A 25,338-nucleotide genomic window follows, 5' to 3' on the forward strand; every position below is an offset into this window, starting at 1 on the left:
TGTTTTGTTGGGGAAATATGACTTACCTCCCCAAATAAACTAAAAGCTGACTGCAAAGACCAAGCACATCCCATTCTTCTTTGTACTCTCCCACGTTACCTAAGAGAGCACCTCAATCACAGCAGTTACTCAAAGAATGCTTTCTAACTGTGTTCAGACAGGCCTTGGGATTCTCACACACACTCAGATCTGTAAAAGCACTGATTGCTGCTTTCTTGGTCTTTGAAATCCTCCCATGGATACAGATTCAATCTTGAAGGGAGGAGTGTCTTACTTGATGGTGGGGAGGGGCAGGAAAGTAGACACAATAGAGCCTGTTTCCTCCACTGGTTGGGTGCCAAGCACCCAGCAGTATGTTTCGGTGTTCAAAATGAAGGATAAAGCAAGTGGTATTATCTGTTTTATTGTTTCCATCCCCTGTGGCTTCAAAGTGAAGCAGGAAACATACCCTCTGTCTGTCCAGTAGAATCTACGGCCAATCCAGTCCACGGCAAGACCTTCTGGCACATCTATTCCTTCCTCAATAAGCCTTTCCCTCTGGGAACCATCCACATTAGCTCTCTCTATCCATTTCAGAGCTGTATGGGCATAATATATCTACAAAACAGAATACAGGTGTTTCTGATTAGTCTTTAAAAAATGAACATGGAACATATACAAAAAGGATGAGTAAATCTTCAGATCACTGATTATAATTGTTAAGATTAACAATTAGATACATCAGCAACTAAACCCCAATTATGCTGCTTCAAGACATGTATAACCAAAAGCAAGTTACTTAGTGTCTCAGTCTTAGTTTTCTTATTGGTAGAATAGGGATAATAATATCAGCCTTGTTAGGTTACATGATATGTATACATAAATCCTTGCGCCTGGCATATAGTTCTACTGTTTATTTATTAATATTTGATCATTTGATTATTGCTCAATGGCATAGCCTTGCACTGGAACACCAGTAGCTTCTACAGTCTGAAAGGGAGCAATGATTTGCAATTTATTGAGGACTACTAGCCAAGCTGTAACTTCTATTGTTCAGTCCACAGCACTGTACTTCAGGGCAACTCAAGAGACATGGGCTCCTATCTCAGTTTCCTAATTTAATTGCTGGACTGCTTTGGTCAAGTCACTTAACCTCAGTTTTCCAGACTACAAAAATGAGGAAGTTAGATATTTCCTAAGTTTCCTTTCATCTCTAATCTTATATAATTTCATTTTAATGTATCTGTCTTATCCAATTTTACAGACTCAAAGTTCTTTTTCAATCTAGTATGCAGGTTGTAAAACATAAGAATTTCAACAGAGTATTAAAAATGCTAGCTGGGCGCGGCCACGCATGCCTGTAATTCCAGCAGCTCAGGAGGTTGAGGAAGGAGGATTGTGAGTTCAAAGCCGGCTTCAGCAACTTAGCAAGGCCCTAAGCTATTCAGCGAGATCCTGTCTCTAATGAAATACAAAAAGGGGCTGAGGATGTGGCTCAGTGGTTAAGTGCCCCTGGGTTCAATTCCCAGTAGCCCCCCCAAAAAAAGCTACAAGTCAGTTGACAATTTAATGGAATTTGTGGAATTTTAACTGTGAGCATATATGTTTACCTAAACCTATAATTGATGAAATATTCACAAATAATAATGGGCTATTATTTAATGAGTTGCCATTTCGTGAATGGGCTACAAACTTAATGAGTTGTGTTTTGTAAAGACAAATATGGATACTTCTCATGAAAAACTCTCTACTAGGACTGTACTTCTCAAACTCAAATTTGCATATGAATCACCTGGAAATCTTGTTAAAATGCAGATTCTGATTCAATGGACCAGGAGTGAAGACTACCAGTCTTGTAGTTGTATTTTCAGGTGATGTTGATGCTAGTGGGCCAAACACCAGAGTTTGAGTAGCAAGAAAATAAGACTATTAATCAGAGAAGTAAAAAACAACCACCTGACTTAAAGTTCATTTCTTATTTAGCTAGTTATAAAAATGTTGACTGTGTAGGAAAAAACAATTTTGGTAGTAAATGATTTTTTAATTGATTTTTTTCTATTAATAATTTTTTTCTATTCAATGTTACCATTCTATGGAGCCCTATGGATTCAGTTCAGGGGAAAGAATTATTTGCTAGTGTTTAATTACGCAAAATTTATTTGAAAAAATAGTTATATTTGGCTATCGATCCATACCTATTAAATCCAGAATCAATTTGCTTCACTGTCTCTTTCAGTCACTTACCATATGGCTTCAAATCAAGAAGAAACAAAAGTACAGAGTTTAAAATTCTATAAATTAATGTGCCATCTTTTAATAACTAAATAACTTTGGAAGGAGATCAATAACTATGTAATTTATCATTATGGACGATTAATGTCCAAAAGACACTGTAACATCCTTTCAAGCACATTGACCGAGCACAAACACAACTAAGAAATAAAAGAGGAACTGGTCAGCCTTGATAATATAAAAATTCCAAGTTACATTTTAAAAAACTTTATGTAAAATAGTTTATTATGTAAATAATATTGCAAGTTAGACTGCCATTCCCACAACAGTCATAAAATTGTTTCCCGATTTTCACAGTTCAAAGATCATTTAATTCCCTCTCTCAATGATATATATTAAATGCAAATTACTAACCCATACTTTGTATGGCCCAACCTTAACCTCCTATTCTTCCCACTACTAGCAAATAATCAAAAACCTATTTATGGAGCTCCTTCTGCATGAACTTGTGCTAGTCTCCCATCCTCATCTCCAAAGAGGAAACAAACCTGATTAATATTGCACAATCATCCCTAATAAAATCACTAAATTCCAGCAAGGACCCTGTGCAGGGATATGACAGCAAGAAAGTCTTAAAATTTCTCAAATGATGTTCCACTGTCTATGTGTAACTCATTCTAGGTCTAATCATTCTGAGTTTAGCAGAAGATTTTCAAGTAGCCCAGGTTATCTGTTAGGATAAAATCCTCTGTTTTGTCTTTATAGCACACTCACATCTGTTCAGGCAACAAAACCATACCTTATTTTCCACAGGGTCATGATCTAGTGCCAAAACTGCCCCCATCTGCTTGCTGAGCAGGGTTCCGTAATCTGTTCCATCAAAGTGCATATGTCGAATATCTTGAGAATTGGCAAACAGCAAAAATGGTTGTGGTCCTGTTAACCAAATTTTCAGTGTCTGTGTTTAAAGCATTCCTTGGAACACAAAAGGCACTCTGACTCTTCCCTTTCATTGTACCCTCTAATTTCTACAGTGCTAGTTTTCTTAATTTCCCACCAGTGTGATATAGGCAAAGACAGGCAAAAAGACATTCTGTTCCATGAGGTAACACATTGCCAGAATTTCATCACTGGATTCTTTTTCTCTAGGTGTCACTTTAAAAATGCAAATTACTTTTAAGAAAGCCACACTAAATTACCAAAAGCATAATTAAATGATATAAATCTTAGGGCTGTAATCTCCTTGATTCACACATATTGAATTCATGTTGTAATAAATAACCTTCCCTGGCCTACGCTCTTCTGAAAGGGAGGTGTAATTGAGTTTATAATAAGACCCCCTGATTATTCTCAGTACTCCGATTATACTATATTACTGAGGCCTTGAAAAGTTAGGAGTATTGTAGTCTAAGGCAAGCTATATAGAATCATCATTATGTTATTCAGATTCTCAGCATAATTAACCTTCAGGAGAGATGAAATCCATTTGGCATAAATCTAAGATTTCCAAGGCTGTTGAAGGACACAAGAGATGAATATCAGAAGATGAAAAAATAGCAGAAGCATACAATTTGATATTAAATTTTATATTAAATTTTGACATGAAAAGAACAGAATTTGTCAAAGTATTATAATTATTACATTCACTAGAGAGATGAAAATCAAATCAATCAATCAACAAATATTTATTGAATACCTCTTAACTATAAAATATTTTAAGACTATTCTGGTTATAACTTTTTTATCTACTAAAAATACCACATATGACATTTGTAAATCATTTTTGCTGGATGCCAGTTAAATCAGAAATATTCTTCAAAAACATGATTATTTTTTATGTTATAATTACTTAATTATTCATACTCATAAGATTCATTTTTCATTTCCAAAAATAAAAAATCAGACCTTCTATCAAGAAACCCAAAGCAATTCAACTTCCCATCTTTCCAAATGAAATATTTTCATGTTATCTTTTGCAGGAACACATTTCCAGACAACCCCAGCACTAACCTGAAGCTGCACAGCTTTTTTGGTCTGGCTGTAGATCATACCCAGGAAAGCAGCCACATTCCCAGGATACTGGGCTGAGAGGAATGCAGAGCTGGCTACATCCACCATTATCAGGTGACGAACAGCCTACAAAAAAACGGTTGCTTTGTAATGATGTCATGTCATTCAACATATAACAATTCCCATAGAAGTATTGGGATGTACTAACTATATGTTGATTTTGAAAACCACCTCCACAATCATTCAGACTGCTACAATCAAGTTTATTTTCAGAACATCATAAATACCAGCCTTCACTAAACTCAACATCTTGAATGTTAATCCCTCACATTCCAATGGCCCTCATCCTTTGTTGCACCACTGAGTTCACGAACAAGCAGGCTGACAGCTGACTACAGAACACAATAATTTTTAGCTGGTGTGGAGGCTGATCTAACTCTTGCTGATGAGTAATGCTTTTTTCCTCTCTTGACTTCCTTTCAGTCTCTTGACTTCTTTTTCATTTTCTAGGTTTTTAAAGATCTTAATTGGCTTTACTTTTAATTCTAAAATTGGGCAACACTTCATCCCATAAAATAAGCATTCTCTTCTATTTTTTTTATTTAAAAAATCATAAAGCTATATGTGACTTCCCTGCTAATCTTGGGTTATATTCAGACTTCTATATGCTTAAATCTCTTTGAACACAAAAGTAGAGAAGTTACTTATTAGATACAATCAACAGGCTAAGAGCACTCTGCTGCTGTCATCTCATTCAGTCCAGAAGGCAGGTGTCAGTACTGCTACCAATGAGAAAGCAAAGACTAAAAGAGGTCAAGTAACTAGTCCAAAACACACTGCAGTAACTGGTAAGCTATTTAAGGTCTAACTTCAAAGGCCCTTATCAAAACCACTACACGATGCATCTTTTTAAAAAAAGAAATTTAAATCTATGTTAATCTGTTACAAATATCTTTCAGTGTATAATATTGGAAAATCTACTCTCCTTTGGCAATAAGATCAATTTTTAGGTGTCACTTAGAAAATGTTTATTTTCAAACCAATGAAAGACAATAAACTCACCACTACATGTTTTTCCATCTGTCTCAAGCACTGAGCCTTCAGGACAGAAACACAGGGGACCATCTGATGTCAGAACACATCCATGACTGCATTTAGATGCATTGCTTGGACAGAAAACCAATGCTAATTAATGAAGAACAAAGTTAAAATTAGTGTTAAATCAGAGTTGAGAAAGGTTATTACAATCTGTTGCTAACAAAAAGCACTCTCCTGAAAAAAAGAAGTTAAAGAAAGAACAAACATTTATGAAATGCCATGGTAATGGAGATATAAAGAAAAAATTTCGAATCTGAAAGAGTTCTGATTTTGGAAAATGTCTCCAGTTTCCTCTGAATTTCTGTTATCTCAAATAAGATTTTTAAAGATTTTTAATCATCAAAATTCCAAGAGTTTTGGTACCTGAGGAAGTGATTCTTAAGTTCATCTGGAAAACAAATTTCATGTATTTAAAAAAAAAAAAAAAGAGGACATTTTGTGAGTGTGGTTAGGTGTAGGAAGAGAAATGAGAGGCTCTTAACAAATATTAAAATGTATGATAAATTATCATAAATGCATGACAATGTGCAATCATTAAAATAGTGGAGAATGGATGCAGAAATAGAAGATAATACAATGGGATAGGAAGCTCAGATTAGAAAAGATTAAAGGTATGCATAAGAGTGTACTGTGTAGGATGCTATTTTAAAATTAGTGAGCATGTGAAAGATCATCCAATAATGGTATAGAAATAACTGAATGATGATTCATGGGAGAAAGTTAACTCTCTACCCTATACCAAACATCAAAATAAATTCCAAGTAAGTCAAAGAGAAAATTGTATTTGTAATATTAAACTTCTAGAAGTTTTGAGAATCAAGTGAGATTATATTTGCCATGCTTGGTATACAGTGGGCCCTATGAGGCATTTACATCCTGTACTTCAGTGTATTTACCAATGGGCAAACCATGTGATATTAGGAGAGGGGCAGATTTCATAGACAAGCACAAAGATGTGGGGTAATTTCCAAAAAATTCATTATCATTCATTCATTTCAATGTGCCTGCTTTCATAAGCATAGATGATATCTAGATTGACCTCTACCATCTTTGAAGCCAGGAGTAGATAATAAAAATGAGTTTAAACTCTCATTTGTACTTAGCCATACTAGTAGATTCAATAAGAAATCTATCATAAGGAAGGTGAATATGTAATCTTAAATTTGCACTGGGAACATCCATATACATTTAGAACACATTTTTTTCTTTTTTATTCCTTTTAAATTTTGTTTTAATTAGTTATACATGACTATAAAATGTACTACATCATACATAAATGGAGTATGATTTCTAATTTTTCTGGTTGTACATGATGTAGAATCATCATTTAGTCATATATGTACAAAGGGTAATAATGTCTTTTCTACCCCCATACCCCCTCCCTTCCCTTCACTCCTCTCTACCTAATCTAAAGTAACTCCCTAGGTACCTCCCCACATCCCCCCACCCCCACCACCCTTTTTGTAACTTAGCGTCCACATATCAGAATTCGGCATTTTATTTTTTGGGATTGGCTTATTTGGCTTAGTATGATATTCTCCAGCTCCATCTACTTACCAGCAAATGCCATAATTTCATTCTTTTTTGAGGTTGAGTAATATTCCATTCTGTGTGTGTGTGTGTATATATATATATATATATATATATACATATATATATATGTGGTATATATATATATATATATACCACATTTCTTTACCCATTCATCTCTTGAAGGGCACCTAGGTTGGTTACATATTTTAGCTATTATGAGTTGAGCTGCTATAAACATTGATGTGTCTGTGTCACTGTAATATACTGATTTTAAGTCCTTTGGGTATAAACCAGTGGATATCTGGGGCAAAATGTGGTTCCATTCCAAGTTTTCTGAGGACTTTCCATACCTGCTTTCCATAGTGGTTGCACCAATTTGCATTCCCACCAGCAATGTATGAGTGTACCTTTTTCTCCACATTCTCGCCAACATTTATTGTTGCTTGTATTCTTGATAATTGTCATTCTGACTGGACTGAGATAAAATCTTAGTTTTGATTTGCATTTCTCTAATTGCTAGAGATGTTGAACACTTTTTCATATATTTGTTGGTTGATTGTATTTCTTCCTCTGTGAAGGGTCTGTTCAGTTCCTTAACTCATTTATTGATTTGGTTATTTGGTGTTTTTTGAGTTCTTTATATATCCTGGAGATTAATGCTCTATCTGAGGTGCCTGTGGTAAAGATTTTTCACCCCATTCGGCAGGCTCTCTTTATATTATTGATTGTTTCCTTTGCTGTGAAGAAGCTTTTAAGTTTGAATCCACCCCATTTATTGATTCTTGGTATTACTTCTTGCGCTTTAGGAGTCTTGTTAAGGAAATCAGATCCTAGGCTGACATGGTGAAGATTTGGGTCTACCTTTTCTTCTGTTAGGTGCAGGGTCTTTGTTTTAATGCCTAAGTCTTTCATTCACTTTGAGTTTTGTGCAGGCTGAGAGACAGAGGTTTAATGTCATTTTGTTACATGCAGATTTCCAATTTTCCCAGCACTATTGGTTGAATGTACTATCTTTTTTTTGGGGGGGGGGAGGTGCTGGGGATCAAACCCAGGGTTTCGAACCTGGGGATGGAAACTTGTGCTCACAAGGCAAGCACTCTACCAACTGAGCTATCTCCCCAGCCCCCTGAATATACTATCTTTTCTCCAGTGAATGTTTTCAGTGCCCTTGTCTGGTATGAGATAACTGTATTATGTGGGTTTTTTCCTGTGTCTTCTATTCTGTACTGTTGTTCTATTTTTCTGTTTCTGTGCCAATACCATGCCATTTTTGTTACTATTTCTGTACTGTTGTTCTAGGTTTCTCTTTCTGTGCCAATACCATGCCATTTTTGTTACTATGGCTCTGTAGTATAGTTTAAGGTCTGGTATTATGATGTCTCCTGTTTCCCTCTTCTTGCTAAGAATTGCCATGGCTGTTCTAGGCCTCTTATTTTTCCAAATGAATTTCATAAAAGCTTTTTCTAGTTCTATGAAGAATGTCATTGGGATTTCAATAGGAATTGCATTAAATGTATAGAGTTTTTGGTAGTATGGCCATTTTGACCATATTAATTTTGCCTATCCAGGAGCATGGGAGGTCTTTCCATCTTCTAAGGTCTTCTTCAATTTCTTTCTTTAGTGATATGTAGTTTTAATTGTAGAGGCTTTTCACCTCTTTTGTTAGACTGAGTCCCATTTTTTTTTTTTTTGAGGTTATTGTGAATGGGGTAGTTTTCCTAATTTCTCTTTCAGTAGATTCATCACTGATGTATAGAAATGTATTTGATTTATGGGTGTTGATTTTGTATCCTGCTACTTTGCAGAATTCATTTATTAGTTCTAGAAGTTTTCTGGTGAATTTTTTTGATCTTCTAAATATAGAATCATATCATTGGCAAATAGTGTTAGTTTGAGTTCTTCTTTTCCTATTCATATCCCTTTAATTTCTTTCTCCTGTCTTATTGCTCTGGCTAGAGTTTCAAGAATGAGGTTGAATAGAAGTGGTAAAAGAGGGCATCCTTGTCTTTTTCTTTTTAATATGTGTATTCCCAGCACTGATGCCCCCAAAGACCTAGAAACAATGACTTACTCGGGTGCAGATTATGCTCTCTAAATGCATAATTTCTCATTAAAAGGAAGTAATGCTCCTTAGGAAATTGTTGATTCTAGGACTAGAATAGGAAATGTATGTATATTTGAGCCTGGAAAACATTTCTTACTATTTTGATAACAAGGGAAGTAACAAAGATTATTTGGATCAGGAACTGTTTAAAGAGGCTTCCACTAACAAAGAGGAAGTAATTTGCTCATCAGTAAGGGTAACAACTATAATAAGTTTAAAATCTGAGTTCATAATAATTTTTAATAAGAAAAAATAATGGTCACTTTTTACAAAGTGTCAAGAAAACAACACTCTACATACAGGTAAAGAAAGAAAAAATCCATTATTTCTGTCAACTCTACTGTCAGAATTTTATCTTAGGTAAGCGATGAGAGAAAATTCTCTTCATAAAGGCAGTTCAATTAAGAATTTAAGGGGGTTTCAAGATGGCGGACTAGAGGGTGGCTGCATTTCATGCTGCTCCAGGACTCAGGATTAAAAAGAGGAGATATTGAGAGACTTGGGACCAACTCAAAGCCACCAGATGAGTCTCTCCCGTTGGGGAGGCGTCCCGGATGGGGCGGTAGTCCCGGAATGCAGGGAACTTTGTGAAGTAGAGTTGCCCAACGAGACACCCCTCCCCTGGCTGGAACAAAGAACACGGACAACTGGGAGCATCATAGAGGAGGCCGCTCAGCACAGTGCTTGGACTCGGAACAACCACTGGGGCTCTGGGTGGCTGCCCAGAGGAGGAGCTGGCAGCGAGCTGTTTGGACTTAGAGCGACTGCTCCTGAACACCCAGGGGGCTGCCTGGAGGAGGAAGAGGAGGAGCGCGGCAGGTTACTTGGACTCAGAGTGACTGCCCAGGGCTACGGGCAGTTGGTGGAGGAGGAGGCACGCAGTGAGTTGCTTGGACTCCTAGCGACCGCACCAGAACACCTGGCAGCTGCCCAGAGGAAGAGGCGTGCGGCAGGTCGCTGGGACTCGGAGCGACTATATGGGGCTCCAGGTGGCTGCTCAGAGGAGGGGCCTCATAGCCAGGCAATTAGGTGCAGAGCAGGGTCCCAGGACCTAGGAGGCTTCTTGGTGGAAGAGCCGCACAGAGACAAGCTGAGAGGTGGAGCAAAGGTTCCAGGACCGCGGGCATATTCTCTGAGGAGAGGCAGCCTAAGGAGACTCGTCTGTGAAGGGTGAGGCTCCCAGGCCCAGGAGGTAGGTCCGGGCCCCAGGGAACGTTGCAAGGAAGGCAGCCCAGCACAGCCCAGGTGGTACTTGTGGATTGAGGGGAACCTCTAGGAGGGGAAGTGACCAGCGAGACCTCCCCACCAGGTGAATCTTACCAGCCGAGTGAGGTTTTCCCACAAGGACGGTAAAATCAGAGACACAGGCCAAATAGGCATTCCCTCAGCCTGCATCCTAGTTCCCCTTTGGATGACCATTGGTCAGCAAGTGGAGGCACCTCTGCCCACTAGCAGGGAATATACCCCACCTGAAGGCCACCACTCCTAGAGAGGCAGCTTCCTTGTGGAGCACCGCATTACCAACTTCCTCCAAGACTTCAGGCTACTGAAGGCTAAGGGGGGATATACCAGGAATCTTCAGGGACATTATAAGTCAATAGAGGAAATCTGCAATATCTTAGCGGTCCACTGATACCTGAAAAGTATGAGAAAACAAGAGAAGAAAATGCCCCAAAAATCTAGATGTTACATCAATAAAATCCAATGACAGCATGGCAGAAGAAATGACAGAAAGGGAGTTCAGAATGTACATAATTAAAATGATCAGGGAAGCAAACGATGAGATAAAAGAGCAAATGCAGGCATTGAATGATGAGATGAAAGAACGAATGCAGGCATTGAATGATTGCACTAATCGACAGTTAAAAGAACAAATACAGGAAGCAAAAGATCATTTCAATAAAGAGTTAGAGATAATGAAAAAAAAAACAAACAGAAATCCTTGACATGAAGGAAACAATAAACCAAATTAAGAACTCCATAGAAAGCATAACCAATAGGATAGAACACCTGGAAGACAGAAACTCAGATATTGAAGACAAAATATTTAACTTTGAAAACAAAGTTGAACAAACAGAGAAGATGGTAAGAAATCATGAACAGAATCTCCAAGAACTATGGGATATCATGAAAAGGCCAAATTTAAGAATTACTGGGACTGAGGAAGGCTTAGAGAAACAAACCAAAGGAATGAACAATCTATTCAATAAAATAATATCAGAAAATTTCCCAAATCTGAAGGATGAAATGGAAAATCAAGTTAAAGAGGATTATAGGACTCCAAATACACAAAATTACAACAGACCCACACCAAGGCACATTATAATGAAAATACCTAACATACAAAATAAAGACAGAATCTTAAAGGCTGTGAAAGAAAAGAACCAAATTACATTCAGGGGGAAACCAATACGGATATCAGCAGATTTTTCAATCCAGGCCTGGAATAACATTTTTCAAGCCCTGAAGGAAAATGGATGCCAACCAAGAATCGTATACCCAGCAAAACTTACCTTCAAATTTGACGATGAAATAAAATCCTTCCATATTAAACAAAAGCTAAAAGAATTTACAAAAAGAAAGCCAGCATTACAGAATATTCTCAGCAAAATATTCCATGAGGAAGAGATGAAAAATAAAGAAGCAAATCAGCAAAGGAAGGAATTATCCTAAAGGAATTGTCAAATAAAGGAGGAACCAAGTCGTGTCAAAAAAATAAATAAATAAATAAAATTTAAAAAATGAACCAAATGAATGGGAATACAAATCATATCTCAATAATAACCCTGAATGTTAATGGCCTGAATTCATCAATCAAAAGACACAGACTGGCAGATTGGATTAAAAAGAATGATCCAACAATATGTTGCCTGCAACTGACTCACCTCGTAGAAAAAGATACCCATGGACTAAAGGTGAAAGGATGGGGAAAAACATACCATGCACATGGACTCAGCAAAAAAGCTGGAGTATCCATCCTCATTTCAGATAATGTGGACTTCAAGCCAAAGTTAGTCAGAAGGGATAAAGAAGGACATTTCATATTGCTTAAGGGAAGCATAAATCAGCAAGATATAACAATCATAAACTTCTATGCCCCAAACAGTGGCTCATCCATGTATGTCAAACAAATCCTTCTCAATTTCAGAAACCAAATAGAACATAACACAATAATACTAGGTGATTTTAACATGCCTCTCTCACCACTGGACAGATCTTCCAAACAGAAATTGAACAAAGAAACCATAGATCTCAATAACACAATCAATAATTTAGACTTAATGGATATTTATAGAATATACCGTCAAACCAAGAGCGAATACACTTTCTTCTCAGCACCACATGGATCCTTCTCTAAAATAGACCATATATTATGCCACAAAGCTAATGTTAGCAAATACAAGAAGATAGAGACACTACCTTGTATTCTATCAGATCATAATGGATTAAAGTTAGAAATAAATGAAAGAGTAAAAAACAAAAACTACTCCAACACCTGGAGATTAAACAATATGCTATTATATGATGAATGGATAACAGAAAATATTAGGAAGGAAATTAAAAAATTCTTACAGGTGAATGAGAACAAAGAAACATCATATCAAAATCTTTGGGACACTATGAAAGCAGTACTTAGAGGAAAATTTATTTCATGGAGTGCATTCAATAAAAGAAGTAAAATTCAACAAATAAATAACCTAACACTACAGCTCAAAGCCCTAGAAAAAGAACAGACCAAACCAAAAGTAGTAGAAGACAGAAAATAGTTAAACTCAGAGCTGAAATCAACAAAATTGAAACAAAAGAAACAATACAAAAAATTGACAAAATAAAGAGTTGGTTCTTTGAAAAAATAAACAAAATTGATAAACCCTTAGCCAGACAAACAAAGAGAAGATGAGAGAAAACCCAAATCACTAAAAGTCGGAATGAACAAGGTAATATCACAACAGACACAACTGAAATACAAAACATAATTAGAAGCTATTTTGAAAATCTATACTCCAACAAAATAGAAAATTTAGAAGACATCAACAGGTTTCTAGAGACTTATGAATTGCCTAAACTGAACGAGGAAGACATACGCAATTTAAATAGACCAATTTCAAGTACTGAAATAGAAGAAGTCATCAAAAGCCTACCAACAAAGAAAAGTCCGGGACCAGATGGGTTCTCAGCTGAGTTCTATAAAACCTTTAAAGAAGAGCTCATTCCAATACTTCTCAAAGTATTCCATAAAATAGAAGAAGAGGGAAACCTCCAAAACTCATTCTATGAAGCCAATATCACCCTGATACCTAAACCAGACAGAGACACATCGAGGAAAGAAAATTTCAGACCAATATCCTTAATGAACATTAATGCAAAAATTCTCAGCAAAATTTTAGCAAATCGCATACAAAAATATATTAAAAAGATAGTGCACCATGATCAAGTGGGTTTCATCCCAGGGATGCAAGGTTGGTTCAACATCAGGAAATCAATAAATGTCATTCACCATATCAATAGACTAAAAGTCAAGAATCACATGATTATTTCAATACATGCAGAAAAAGCATTTGATAAAATATAGCACCCTTCATGCTCAAAACACTAGAAAAAATAGGGATAGTGGGAACATTCCTTAACATTGTTAAGGCCATCTATGCTAAGCCCATGGCTAATGTCATTCTAAATGGTGAAAAACTGAAAGCATTCCCCCTAAAAACTGGAACAAGGCAGGGATGCCCTCTTTCACCACTTCTATTCAATATCGTCCTTGAAAGTCTAGCCAGAGCAATTAGACAGACCAAAGAAATTAAAGGCATATGAATAGGAAAAGAAGAACTCAAACTATCCCTATTTGCTGATGATGTGATTATATACTTAGAGGAACCAGGAAATTCCACCAGAAAACTTTTAGAACTCATAAGTGAATTTAGTAAAGTAGCGGGATATAAGATCAATGAAAATAAATCTAATGCATTTTTATACATAAGTGATGAATCTTTGGAAAGAATAATCAGGAAAACTACTCCATTCACAATAGCCTTGAAAAAAATAAAATACTTGGGAATCAATCTCACAAAAGAGATGAAAGACCTCTACAATGAGAACTACAGAACACTAAAGAAAGAAATTAAAGAAAACCTTAGAAGATGGAAAGATCTCCCATGTTCTCGGACAGGAAGAATTAATATTGTCAAAATGGCCATACTACCAAAAGTGCTATACAGATTCAATGCAATTCCAATTAAAATCCCAATGACATACCTTACAGAAATAGAGCAAGCAATTATGAAATTCATCTGGAAGAATAAGAAACCCAGAATAGCTAAAGCAATCCTTAGCAGAAAGAGTGAAGCAGGGGGTATCGCAATACCAGATCTTCAACTCTACTACGAAGCAATAGAAACAAAAACGGCATGGTACTGGTACCAAAATAGAAAGGTAGATCAATGGTACAGAATAGAGGACACGGACACAAACCCAAATAAATACAATTTTCTCATATTAGACAAAGGGGCCAAGAATATGCAATGGAGAAAAGATAGCCTCTTCAACAAATGGTGCTGGGAGAATTGGAAATCCATATGCAACAGAATGAAACTAAATCCATATCTCTCACCATGCACGAAACTAAACTCGAAATGGATCAAGGACCTCGGAATCAGACCAGAGAATTATAGAAGAAAAAGTAGGTCCAGATCTTTAGGACCAGAATTCCTCAACAGGACTCCCATAGCACAAGAAATAAAAGCAAGAATCAATAACTGGGATAGATTTAAACTAAAAAGCTTTCTCTCAGCAAAGGAAACTATCAGCAATGCGAAGAAAGTGCCTACGGAGTGGGAGAAAATCTTTGCCAATCATACTTCAGGTAGAGCACTAATCTCCAGAATCTATAAAGAACTCAAAAAACTCTACACCAAGAATGCAGATAATCCAATCGATAAATGGGCTAAGGAAATGAATAGACATTTCACAGAAGACCTACAAGCAATCAACAAACATATGGAAAAATGTTCAACATCTCTAGTAATAAGAGAAATGCAAATCAAAACCACCCTATGATTCCATCTCACCCCAATTAGAATGGCGATTATCAAGAATACAAGCAACAACAGATGTTGGCAAGGATGTGGGGAGAAAGGTACACTCATACATTGCTGGTGGGGCTGCAAATTAGTGCAGCCACTCTGGAAAGCAGTGTGGAGATCCCTTAGAAAACTTGGAATGGAACCACCATTTGACCCAGCTAGCCCACTCCTTGGCCTATACCCAAAGGACTTAAAATCAGCATACTATAGAGATACAGCCATATCAATGTTCATAGCTGCTGAATTCACAATAGCCAGATTGTGGAACCAACCTAGATGTCCTTCAATTGATGAATGGATAAAGAAATTGTGGTTTATATATATATATATATATATATATATATATATATATATATACACAATGGAATATTACTCTGCCATGAAGAATGATAAAATTATGGCATTTGCAGCAAATGGATGAAATTGGAGAATATCATGCTAAGTGAGATAAGCCAATCTCAAAAAACCAAAGGACAAATGATATCACTAATAAGTGGATGATGACACATAATGGGGGGTGGGAGGTGTTAATGTTAGAGTTAGGGTTAGGGAGGGGGGCAAGAATGGAGGAAGGAAGGACTGTATAGAGGGAAAAGAGGGGTGGGAGGGGTGGGGGAAGGGAAAAAATAAAAGAATGATTCAAACAACATTATCCTATTTAAATTTATGATTACACAAATGGTATGCCTTTATGCCATGTACAGAGAAACAACATGTATCCCATTTGTTTACAATTAAAAAAAAGAATTTAAAAGAAATAATGAAAGAATATTACCATCTGAAACTTTTGATCAAACAATGAATCTGGGAAATGATTGTTTAAGGACTCCTGAGGAACTCAGTAATGGATGAATGAATGAACACAGTGACCAATCTGAGCATGACAAAAAGGAATGTGTCTCTTTTTAAATTTTTTTTATTTGTTCTTTTTAGTAATATATGACAATAAAATGTATTTTTACATATTATACACAAATGAAGTATAATTTCCCATTTTTGTGGTTGTATACTAAAGCAGACCAGAGACCCCCATCCAGAAGACACTTACCATAATTAAGCAGAAACCCCCAATATATTTGTGGCATATAAGTTCCTCTTCTTATCAGAGAGGTTTTTGCACAAGACATCAGTTATGAGCAAAAATGTGCAGAGAGCATTGTGATTTGTAGCTTCTTCTTTTTTTTTTAAATAAATGCCAGGTTTGTATTTAAAAAAAAAACTTGTGAAATCCCTATCTGTCTAGAGGGTGGAACAAAACTTGCTTGTCATATGAATCTCATAGCCAACCCCCACCCCACTGGTATAAAGTTCAAAAAATTTCTATACTCACTGTTCAGAGGAAGAATTGTTAGGCATAAGCCACCTCTGAACCCTGCAATCAATAAACCTGCTTCCTAAGAATTTCTCAGGTGTACAACCTCTTCTGCCCCACTTCATTTATATGATGTGGAGTTACACTAGTTGTGTATTCATATATAAGAACATAGGAAAGTTATGTCCAATTCATTCTACTGGTTTTCTTCTTCCTATCCCCCTCCCTTCCCTTCACTTCCCTTTGTCTCATCTAGTGAATTTCTATCCCCCCAACCCACACACACTTATTGTGTTAGTATCTGCATATCAGAAAACATTCAGCCTTTTAAGAAATGTGTCTCTAGTGCAAGCACAAAAAAAAAAAAAAATGCCAAAGCTGAATCTGATCAAACCTGTAGATTTAACTATAAGTTTACAGAAAAGATAGGGAAATTACAGAGGTGTGAATAGCAAAATCCAAAAAATGAGAAATTTTACAGGAAAAAAAAAAAAAAGTCAGTTAAGTCAACAAATACCTGCAAGGGGAAAAAGAAAAATCTATAGAATAAAGAGATGAATCAAGTGAATGACTAAACTAATACAAAACTTTTGGAGGAGAAATGTAAAAACTGACTAGGTATTTGATGTTATTAAGGAATCATTAATTTTTAAGACATGATAATGGTATTGTGGTTATACTTAATAATGAATATTAATAATAGGGAACTACAGTTAACTTTTTAGATATAATAGTAATATATGTTGACTAAGTTTTTTACTTGCCTACCTTTTAGAGGTATAAAATGAAATATAAAGTAGCACAGATAAAGAAACAGAGCCAAAATGGGTGTGTGTGTGTGTGTGTGTGTGTGTGTGTGTGTGTGTCTGTGTGTATCCTAACCCTGGGGGCTTCTATTTAAAATGCCTATAGTAAAATCTAGTTATCCATGTTTTAAAAAGCAAAACAAAATAAAACTCCAAGATAATTCTGATGCACACTGCTAAGTGAAGACTATCAACCCAGATCATAGTTCACTCAAAAATATTATTGAAAACGAAGAAAAATAATGCAATAAATAATTGTTGCTGTGACTTACGATGGCATCGTTTTCCATCAGAAAGCAGAACAAATCCTTCAGGGCATGTGCAGTAATAGGATCCAGGAATATTCTTACACCCAAGGGTACAGCCATGATTCCAAAAGGAACATTCATTGACATCTGCACAATGTCAAAAGCAAATCACAATCAAATGGTTATTTCTGAAAATAAACTGTGAAGTTTATAATTAGTTAGCACAAAGTAGGGTGGTATATGCTGTAACTGACCATGGGAAGGCTGTTTTTCCAAGTCTCAGAAAGGGAAAAAGTCAGTCCAATGATCATGAAAGGCATTTCTATTGAGTTATAGTTTATACAATACTTTCACAGATTTTTCAGACTAGAATTATCTCTTGACAAATATAGCAATATATGTCTTACAAGGATATAGCATGCCATTTAAGTTAGAAACTGTTGGAAGTTCTTAACCAGTTTGGACAATTCCTGTTCTGCTTTTTACCTTTTTCAAGACTGAGTGGAACCCCTCCCCTAAAAGTTGGCACACTCCCTAGCAGCTTTGCTCCAACTAAAGTGCCAGCCTTCCAGCTCACTGCTTCCACATCAAACTTTTCCCCATGGGTGCCACGTAAGCAGGGGACTATAACTAGGTGCTAGATTTACCCCCAACTAATGACACCTAATGCTACAGTCATTGGGTTCTTTTCATCACTATACCACTGCGCCTTCCGGGAGAAGACTGCAGTATGTCTCCAGGGTTCATTAAGTTGGGCCTGGAATCTGGAAACGGGAGGCGGCCTAGAGAACCAGCCTGAGCCACAGTTCCCATTGTTCCAGATTAGCTCTTCAAGGAATAGGATGTGACAGTCACATATACTCTTGAGACTCCGATGGTAGCTATGGAATAACTCTCTTACAAAGTGTCTATCCTGAAATTTTGCACAAAGTCAAACGCAAAGAGATGAATAGTCGCTCAGGGAATCCCACCGCTCCTCTTTAAAATAAAAACCCTGAGCGGCCTCTGTATTGATGTAGGAACACAAGATATTGTTAATAAAGAGAACTCGAAGTATTATAAAGACTTTTAAAACAGAAGAAAAAATAAATAAAAGCGCTCTTATGGGGTAAGGCTTGAAGTCAGTTGCCCGGTAAGGCTCTCAGCGTCTCTGAAGGCAATCCCCGGCATCCGCCGCTCCCTTTACCTTCGCAGGACTTCCGGTCTCGGCTGAGCGCGTAGCCCTCCGCACATGCGCACAAGCGGGACTTGGGGTCAGGCCCGCATGCGCTGCTGCTGCAGTTTGCTTTCCTCAGTTCACAAAGTTTCTGTTCTGGAACAGAAGATGGTTTATTAGGAACCAGTGGGGGTGTTTTGACAGACGACAATGCTCGATCCCTGCACAGTTCTTCAGCGGTCTCCTCTTCCTGCTGTCGTCAGCAGGGGTGTCGCCTTTTGCCCTGGTGGCGCTGCTCTAGCACTAGCCTGGATTCACCTGCGTTCTGAAATCCTTATTTCTCTAATTGTTGTACAGTAGCTTTCGGGACAGTGCGTCCTAACTAGCTGGAGATGTCATTCCTTAGGTTGCTGATAGTACAGTTTATCCACTTTTTCATTCTAACAAAAAACAGGTAAACAAAATTCTGAGAATGAAATACATGTTCAAGAAATAAAAACGCTTCAAACTTAAGAAAATCTTCTACGGGTGGGAGGGGTGGGGGGGAGGGAAAAAATAACAATGACTCAAACAACATTACCCTATGTAAATGTATGATTACACAAATGGTATGTCTTTACTCCATGTATAAACAGAGAAACAACATGTATCCCATTTGTTTACAATAAAAATAAATTTAAAAAAAAGAAAATTTTTCCTGAGTGTGATATGTCAGATATAGATGATATTTCACTTTTTATGATTATTACTTTAAAAATGTCTTTCAGACAATATATACTATTGCCATGTCTTTTCCCCAAATTTGAGTTTATTGCCACCACAACCCATATACTATGAACTATGCCAAGTAAATTGTAATTTGTTCAATGAAATGGGTGCTTGGGTTGAATTGGCTACAATTGGGTTCAGTTAGGTATGTTTGGGTGCTTAGGTTATAGCTATAGTTATCTATGGTTGGGTTAACTATATTGAACGAACTTGGTACATGACCAACTTAGTACGTTTGTTTTTCAGAGCCAAAGTCAAGGGCTAACCTAGTAACATGTATATACTGTTTCAAGAGATTTACAAGATTTTTACCTCTTTTGCTCCTTGTTTTTTGTTTGTTCGTTCTGTTTTGTTTTGTGGATTTGAATGACAGGATCTTTGAAAAATGCTATGGGAAATACAGATAAGCAAGTATGAGGACAGATGTCCAGAATGCAGGTAGACATGGAACAGTGGTCTGGCAGAAGGTAAAAGCCAAGGAAGAGCACTGGGGCCTGGAGCCTGAAGTCTGGCATGGCTAAGATTTGCTAGAGCCTGTGTAGATTGAGAAGAGCACTGGCCTCAGCCAGGGACTGCTGAGAACCCCAGCACTATTGTGAAAAACACAGGAAACAAACCAGCAAAGCACCTGAGCAAAGTAGTCAGAGCTGGAGTCCTTCTCCAAGTGCATTTGTTCTCTGATCTCTTTTTCTCTACTTCTAGAGATGTCCCTCAACCTGACTTGATCTATTTCCTTCTATTTCAAGTCACTGTTACAAGATAAAATTTCTGCAGATTTGGTTAAATGACAAATAATTGGCTTTTTATTTTCAATCCATGAATCAAACAGTATTTCATCTAAAAAGAGGGAGGTGCTACACTTGACATGACAGAATGGTCTGTTTTTATAAAGAAGTTTGAGCAGAAACAAGGAAAAGGCCTAATACAAAAAGTGGATTGGTTAACATCAGGTTATTTCAGGTTCCTTCCTGGTAAAGGTTAAAACAGGGTGGACTTCCTTATCATACTGGGGATAAATGACTGGTTTGGGGATTTGTCCATCTCCTGTCTCCTGATTTCTCAGAAGGTCAGATAAGCAACTTGGTTTTGGTTTGGGAATCTGGAACTTTAGTATGAATGACTCCATTATGGTTAGGTCTGCTGGAGCCTCATTCAGGAGCTCTATCCAAGTCAGTGGCCTCCAATAAATTTTACCACTAAGCACTTTCTTGAACAATAGCTGCAGGATTCAATAGAAACATATTTTCATCTCATTGAGAATATCCTAAGTATACATCATCAGCCAGAGAACATGTTCCCCTCTAGGAATTCTGATTTGGTATAAAAGGAGAGCCTCAAGAATCTGCATTTTTATAGATTCTGTAGTATCTGATGCTGGGAGTCTTCATGACTGAGAAACAATGGTCTAATGTTCTGTTGAGACATTCCACCTTGAGCCTAGTTACAAGTAACTGCATTTAGTGAGTCTGTGTTCTTTCCTTAGTTATTTTTAACTTTTTTTTCCATTTTCTTGACAGAAATAAATGCAAAATTAATCTTGCCAACTCTCAATACAACTGCAGTATTTCCTACTAGATCTGTTAAGCTCTACCTTAAATAGCATTTTGGAAAAAAATTTTTCCTTAACTATGTTTTTTATGCCAATTATGCAGGTATAGTTACATTTTTCATGTTTCTGCATGTACACTTGAGTTATAAAATTTTAATTGAGCAAAATTAAAAATAAAAATAAAATGGCTCAAATTTTAACTGAATGACACAAATCAGAAATTTGTAAATTTATTGAAGACAAAAATACATCCTCTTTACATTTTTTTAAAGAAGTAATATTTTTAACGTTGATTTTTTTTAACTTTACAAGTGAACCAACAAAACTCCATAGAAGTCTGTATTAGTCTTTTAATAATCAAAACACTACACTTTCTTAATATAACAAAAACTTGACAGATTATCATTCCTGTAATTGTACCTTATAAAAATCTTTCAAACCCTGGCACAATAAATGGTTATAGGAAAAAATTTCAGGAAAATCAAGTTTTGTCTTGTTCTGTCTTTTATAGCCAATTGCTTTATCTCCTTGACCTGTTTCCTAATCCATGAAAGTGTTGAATTAGATCTCCCTCCCTCTTTCTCTCTCTCTCTCTCTCTCTTTCTCTCTCCTTTTGTTTTAAGTGCTGTGGTTCCAAACAATTAAATGTTTGTGGTGAATTTCTCTAAATTTACACCTCTTAAGATTCTCAAACCTTAATTACTACTTACAGCATGATAAAAGGGATCAAACTAATGAACAAAATGACCAATGTCTAGGGTATAGAAAATGACTGAGAATATCTTCTAGACCCTTTTTTTTTTTTTTTTTTTTTTAGTTTCTGTACTTTTCTACTATCTCTCACACCAAGTCCATGTATATTCTGATCATCATCATCACCATCATCACCATCACAATTAGGTGTATGTATTCTTTTTCTATTAACAGGTAAGGCATGTACTCTACTCACATCTATAGTCTCAGTAACATCTAGCATGGTGCCTTTCACAATATAGGTACATAGCAAACATCTGGAATACATGCACAAAGTCCTGTGATCATGTCACCTGCTCCCTCACTTCTTCAATTTTTTCCCCCTAGATTTCCAGTCAAGTCAAACAGATGAGCAGATTATGCCAGCTTAAAACTCTGTCCACTCTACCATGCTGCTGATGGTTTGAATGATACTTATTAATCATCATTCTCCTCTGCATGGTTGTGTTGATGATGTGACCTGAATTCAGACACTAAATACTTTAAAAGATCATTTTAGGAAATGGCCAAACACAGAGGATTGAGTGTTATATTTCAGTTTAATCTTCTTAATCTTCTGTTGTTCTTTAGCTTCAAAATAGGCCAAAGCTAGCACTCAGAATGTTGCTGCTGACCTCAGATAACACCCTTTCTCAGAGTCCGGGCTTAATTACCTTTGAGATCAATTAAAGTTCCTAATCGTGGAGTTTAATGTCCACACCAACTGTACCTTCAATCACTGCCTGACAAACATGCAGGCACTCCTGAGCTTTCCTGCAGCCCAGTAAGTTACAGATTTTACCCTGGTCTAGTTCTGAAGTAGTGCACATGGGATTCCTGAGCCTGCTTCTTCCATCCCATCACATAGAATCACGTGCCTCAAATTCTGTGTAAGACTCACCATGTTACAAAGCTGTTCTAGTCTCTTCCATTCAAACCCACTCACTAATCATTCTTGTAACTCAATATTTAGCATCCCCAATATTTAGCACATAACAATAAAATTTTGAATAACACTTTATAAAACATCTGTATTTTCACATATAATTTTCAGAACAAGTCCTCCAGCTATGCTGAACATATATTGTTTTCCATTTTATGGATTTGGAAATAGTGCCTTGTTAAGGAGCACATAGGTAATAAAGGGTAGAACTGGGACTCAACCCCAAGCCTTCTGATTGCAGGCTCTTCCTCTTTACCATGTATGTATGGAGTGTATGTATGTGCATGTGTGTATAAGTATATATTCATGTGTATATACAGACATAAAATATAACTGGGTTTTGTGGAATTTCTGAAAAACCTATGATTATATTTTTGTTTCATTTGTTTATTGTCTTTCTCATCAGTGAGTTCTCAATGAATGATGACCTCAACTTCCTCAAAAAACTTCCCAAAGTATACAGTATAGAAGTATTTTCTTCCCTGTTAAGAGATACATAAGGGAGCCTGGGGTTGTGGCTCAGTGGTAGAGCACTTAACTAGCATGTGTAAGGCACTGGGTTCAATCCTTTGCACTGTATATAAATAAATAAAAATAAAGGTCCATCAACAACTAAAAATTTTTTTTAAAGAGATATACAAGGAAGAAAATACAAGAGTGGCCATTCTATGCTACTGGAATTCATAATTACAGTTGGAAAAAAAAAACTACCCAGAATTTAATGGTATTTTTACTTATCTGAACCCTTTTAAGAATCAGAAAATAAACAAACCAATAACCTCTAGGAAGTTGAAAGGTAAATACTTTTTATTCTTAGAGGCACCCCTCAGGCCCACTCAGTCTCTTGGTACCGTATACCCAACCAGCTCGTAGCATAAAGGCATGAAGGTGGAAAACACAGGTGTGTGAGCCTGCACTCCCATTGTGCCCAGCCCACCTCACCTGAATGCGGGATGGTGCAATGGCTACAGGATTCCATGGGCTCTCTTGCTGAGAGACTCAGCCCAGCCTCAACCTTGCATTCCAGACACCAGTGTCAATGACTGGGATTCATGAGGGGAACCTATTGTTCACCTCTCCCACACAGACTAGAAGACTAAGATCAGGTTCCTCCTAGAGAAAGATGGTATAATTTGACTAACAGGAGGACAATAACGACAATGAATAGAAACACGCCCACTACTTGTTTAAATTCATGAGTTTATAAAGATGCTTATGAAAAAAGGTCACCTTTGGAGGATTGGCAAACTAACCTTTTATTCTGAAAATGGGTAAATTAAGGAATGGGACCAAGCTTTGAATTTTCGTTTCCTGTAAAAGCTCCTCCTCAGGGGAATTATATATTTGATGTGGAAAGTTTCTTCTTTATATAAGAATTTCAGATAATAAATGCATAAAGCAATGATAGAATTAGAAAAAATGGCTCTGGGCCATTTCATAATTAGCTTCTAAAGCCATTATGAAAAAGGCTGATGGAAAATTTTATAGTTGATGGACCAGGCTGGCCACCATGAACTGCTGATTAATCTTGAACCTCATAAAAAAAATGAGAACCAGCCCCTATATGCCTCCTATGGTGGTACAATAGGAAGCTTAAGTTCAAAAAGCATCCTTGCAGAAATTCTGACTCTGATAAGGCTTCCAGAACTAAACTATCAGTTTGTGGGAAATACAGAAGGTAGAGAAACATGTCAAATGATACCACCATGGAGATTTAATCTGCAAAATTCAGAAAGGGGAAAAATTAACAGGACCAAGGATCTGATTTCTTAAACAAATAAGAAAAAGCCTCCAATTAGAAACTAAACTGGAGGTTTCAAGATGGCGGCCTAGAGGGTGGCTGCATTTCATGTTGCTCCAGGACTCAGGATTCAAAAGAGGAGATATTAAGACACTTGGGACCAACTCAAAGCAGCCGGGTGACTCTCACCCATTGGGAAGGCATCCCGGATGGGACGGTGGTCCCGGAATGCAGGGAACTTTGTGAAGTAGAGCTGCCGGCGAGACGCCCCTCCCCCCGCTGGAGCAGTGAACTCGGAAAACTGGGAGCCCCGTAAAGGAGGCCGCTGGGCACAGCGCTGGGACTCAGAGCAACCACTGGGGCTCCGGCGGCTGCCCAGGGGAGGAGTGGCGAGGAGAGCTGTGTGGACTCAGGACACCGGGGCCTGCCCTGAGGAGGAGGAGGAGGAGGAGCGTGGCTGCTTGGATTCGGAGTGACTGCACCAGAGCTACAGGCGGTTGCCAGAGGAGAAGCTCCGCGGCAAGCTGTTTGGACTCAGAATGACTGCTTCTGAACCCCGGGGCCTGCCCTAAGGAGGAGGAAGAGGAGCATGGCCACTTGGATTCAGAGTGACTACACCAGAGCTACAGGCAGTTGCCAGAGAAGGGGCTGCGGGGCGAGCTGTTTGGACTCAGACCACTTCTGAACCCCGGGGCCTGCCCGGAGGACTAGGAGGAGGAGGAGGAGGAGGAGGAGGAGGAGCGCGGCGGGTCGTTTGGACTCCCAGTGTCTGCATTAGCGCTCCAGGCGGCTGCTCAGAGGAGAAGGCGAGTGGTGAGTTGTTTGGACTTAAAGTGACAGCTCCTGAACACAGGGGGGCTGCCTGGAGGAGAAGCGTGGTGGGTCGCTTGGTCTTGAGCGGCCGCACCAGAGCTCCGGGCGGTTGCCCAGAGGACCCGTGCAGCGGGTCATGTGGATTCAGAGCCAGTCAGAGCGACCGCTCCTGAACCCCCGGGGTGTTATCTGGAGAAGGAGGAGGAACAGGGAGGGTCACTTCGACTCAGAGTA

At 37.7% G+C, this 25,338-nt stretch overlaps 1 protein-coding gene across 2 annotated transcripts in view; it reads right to left on the reverse strand.

Annotated features, from left to right (window-relative positions):
• The window catches only part of EGF (epidermal growth factor), a 103,040-nt gene that overhangs the window by 35,511 nt on the left and 42,191 nt on the right, over nt 1-25,338 (reverse strand). For both annotated transcript variants that reach the window (XM_079153563.1, XM_079153564.1), the window contains exons 6-11: nt 18,589-18,714; nt 17,427-17,549; nt 5,284-5,406; nt 4,222-4,347; nt 3,011-3,147; nt 449-597 (exon numbers count right to left, since the gene is read on the reverse strand). In XM_079153563.1, coding sequence (XP_079009689.1) covers nt 449-597; nt 3,011-3,147; nt 4,222-4,347; nt 5,284-5,406; nt 17,427-17,549; nt 18,589-18,714 — 784 coding nt within the window. The remainder of the gene's footprint in view (nt 1-448; nt 598-3,010; nt 3,148-4,221; nt 4,348-5,283; nt 5,407-17,426; nt 17,550-18,588; nt 18,715-25,338) is intronic.

Source organism: Sciurus vulgaris (assembly GCF_902686455.1).
Source record: "Sciurus vulgaris genome assembly, chromosome: 9".
Taxonomy (NCBI): domain Eukaryota; kingdom Metazoa; phylum Chordata; class Mammalia; order Rodentia; family Sciuridae; genus Sciurus; species Sciurus vulgaris.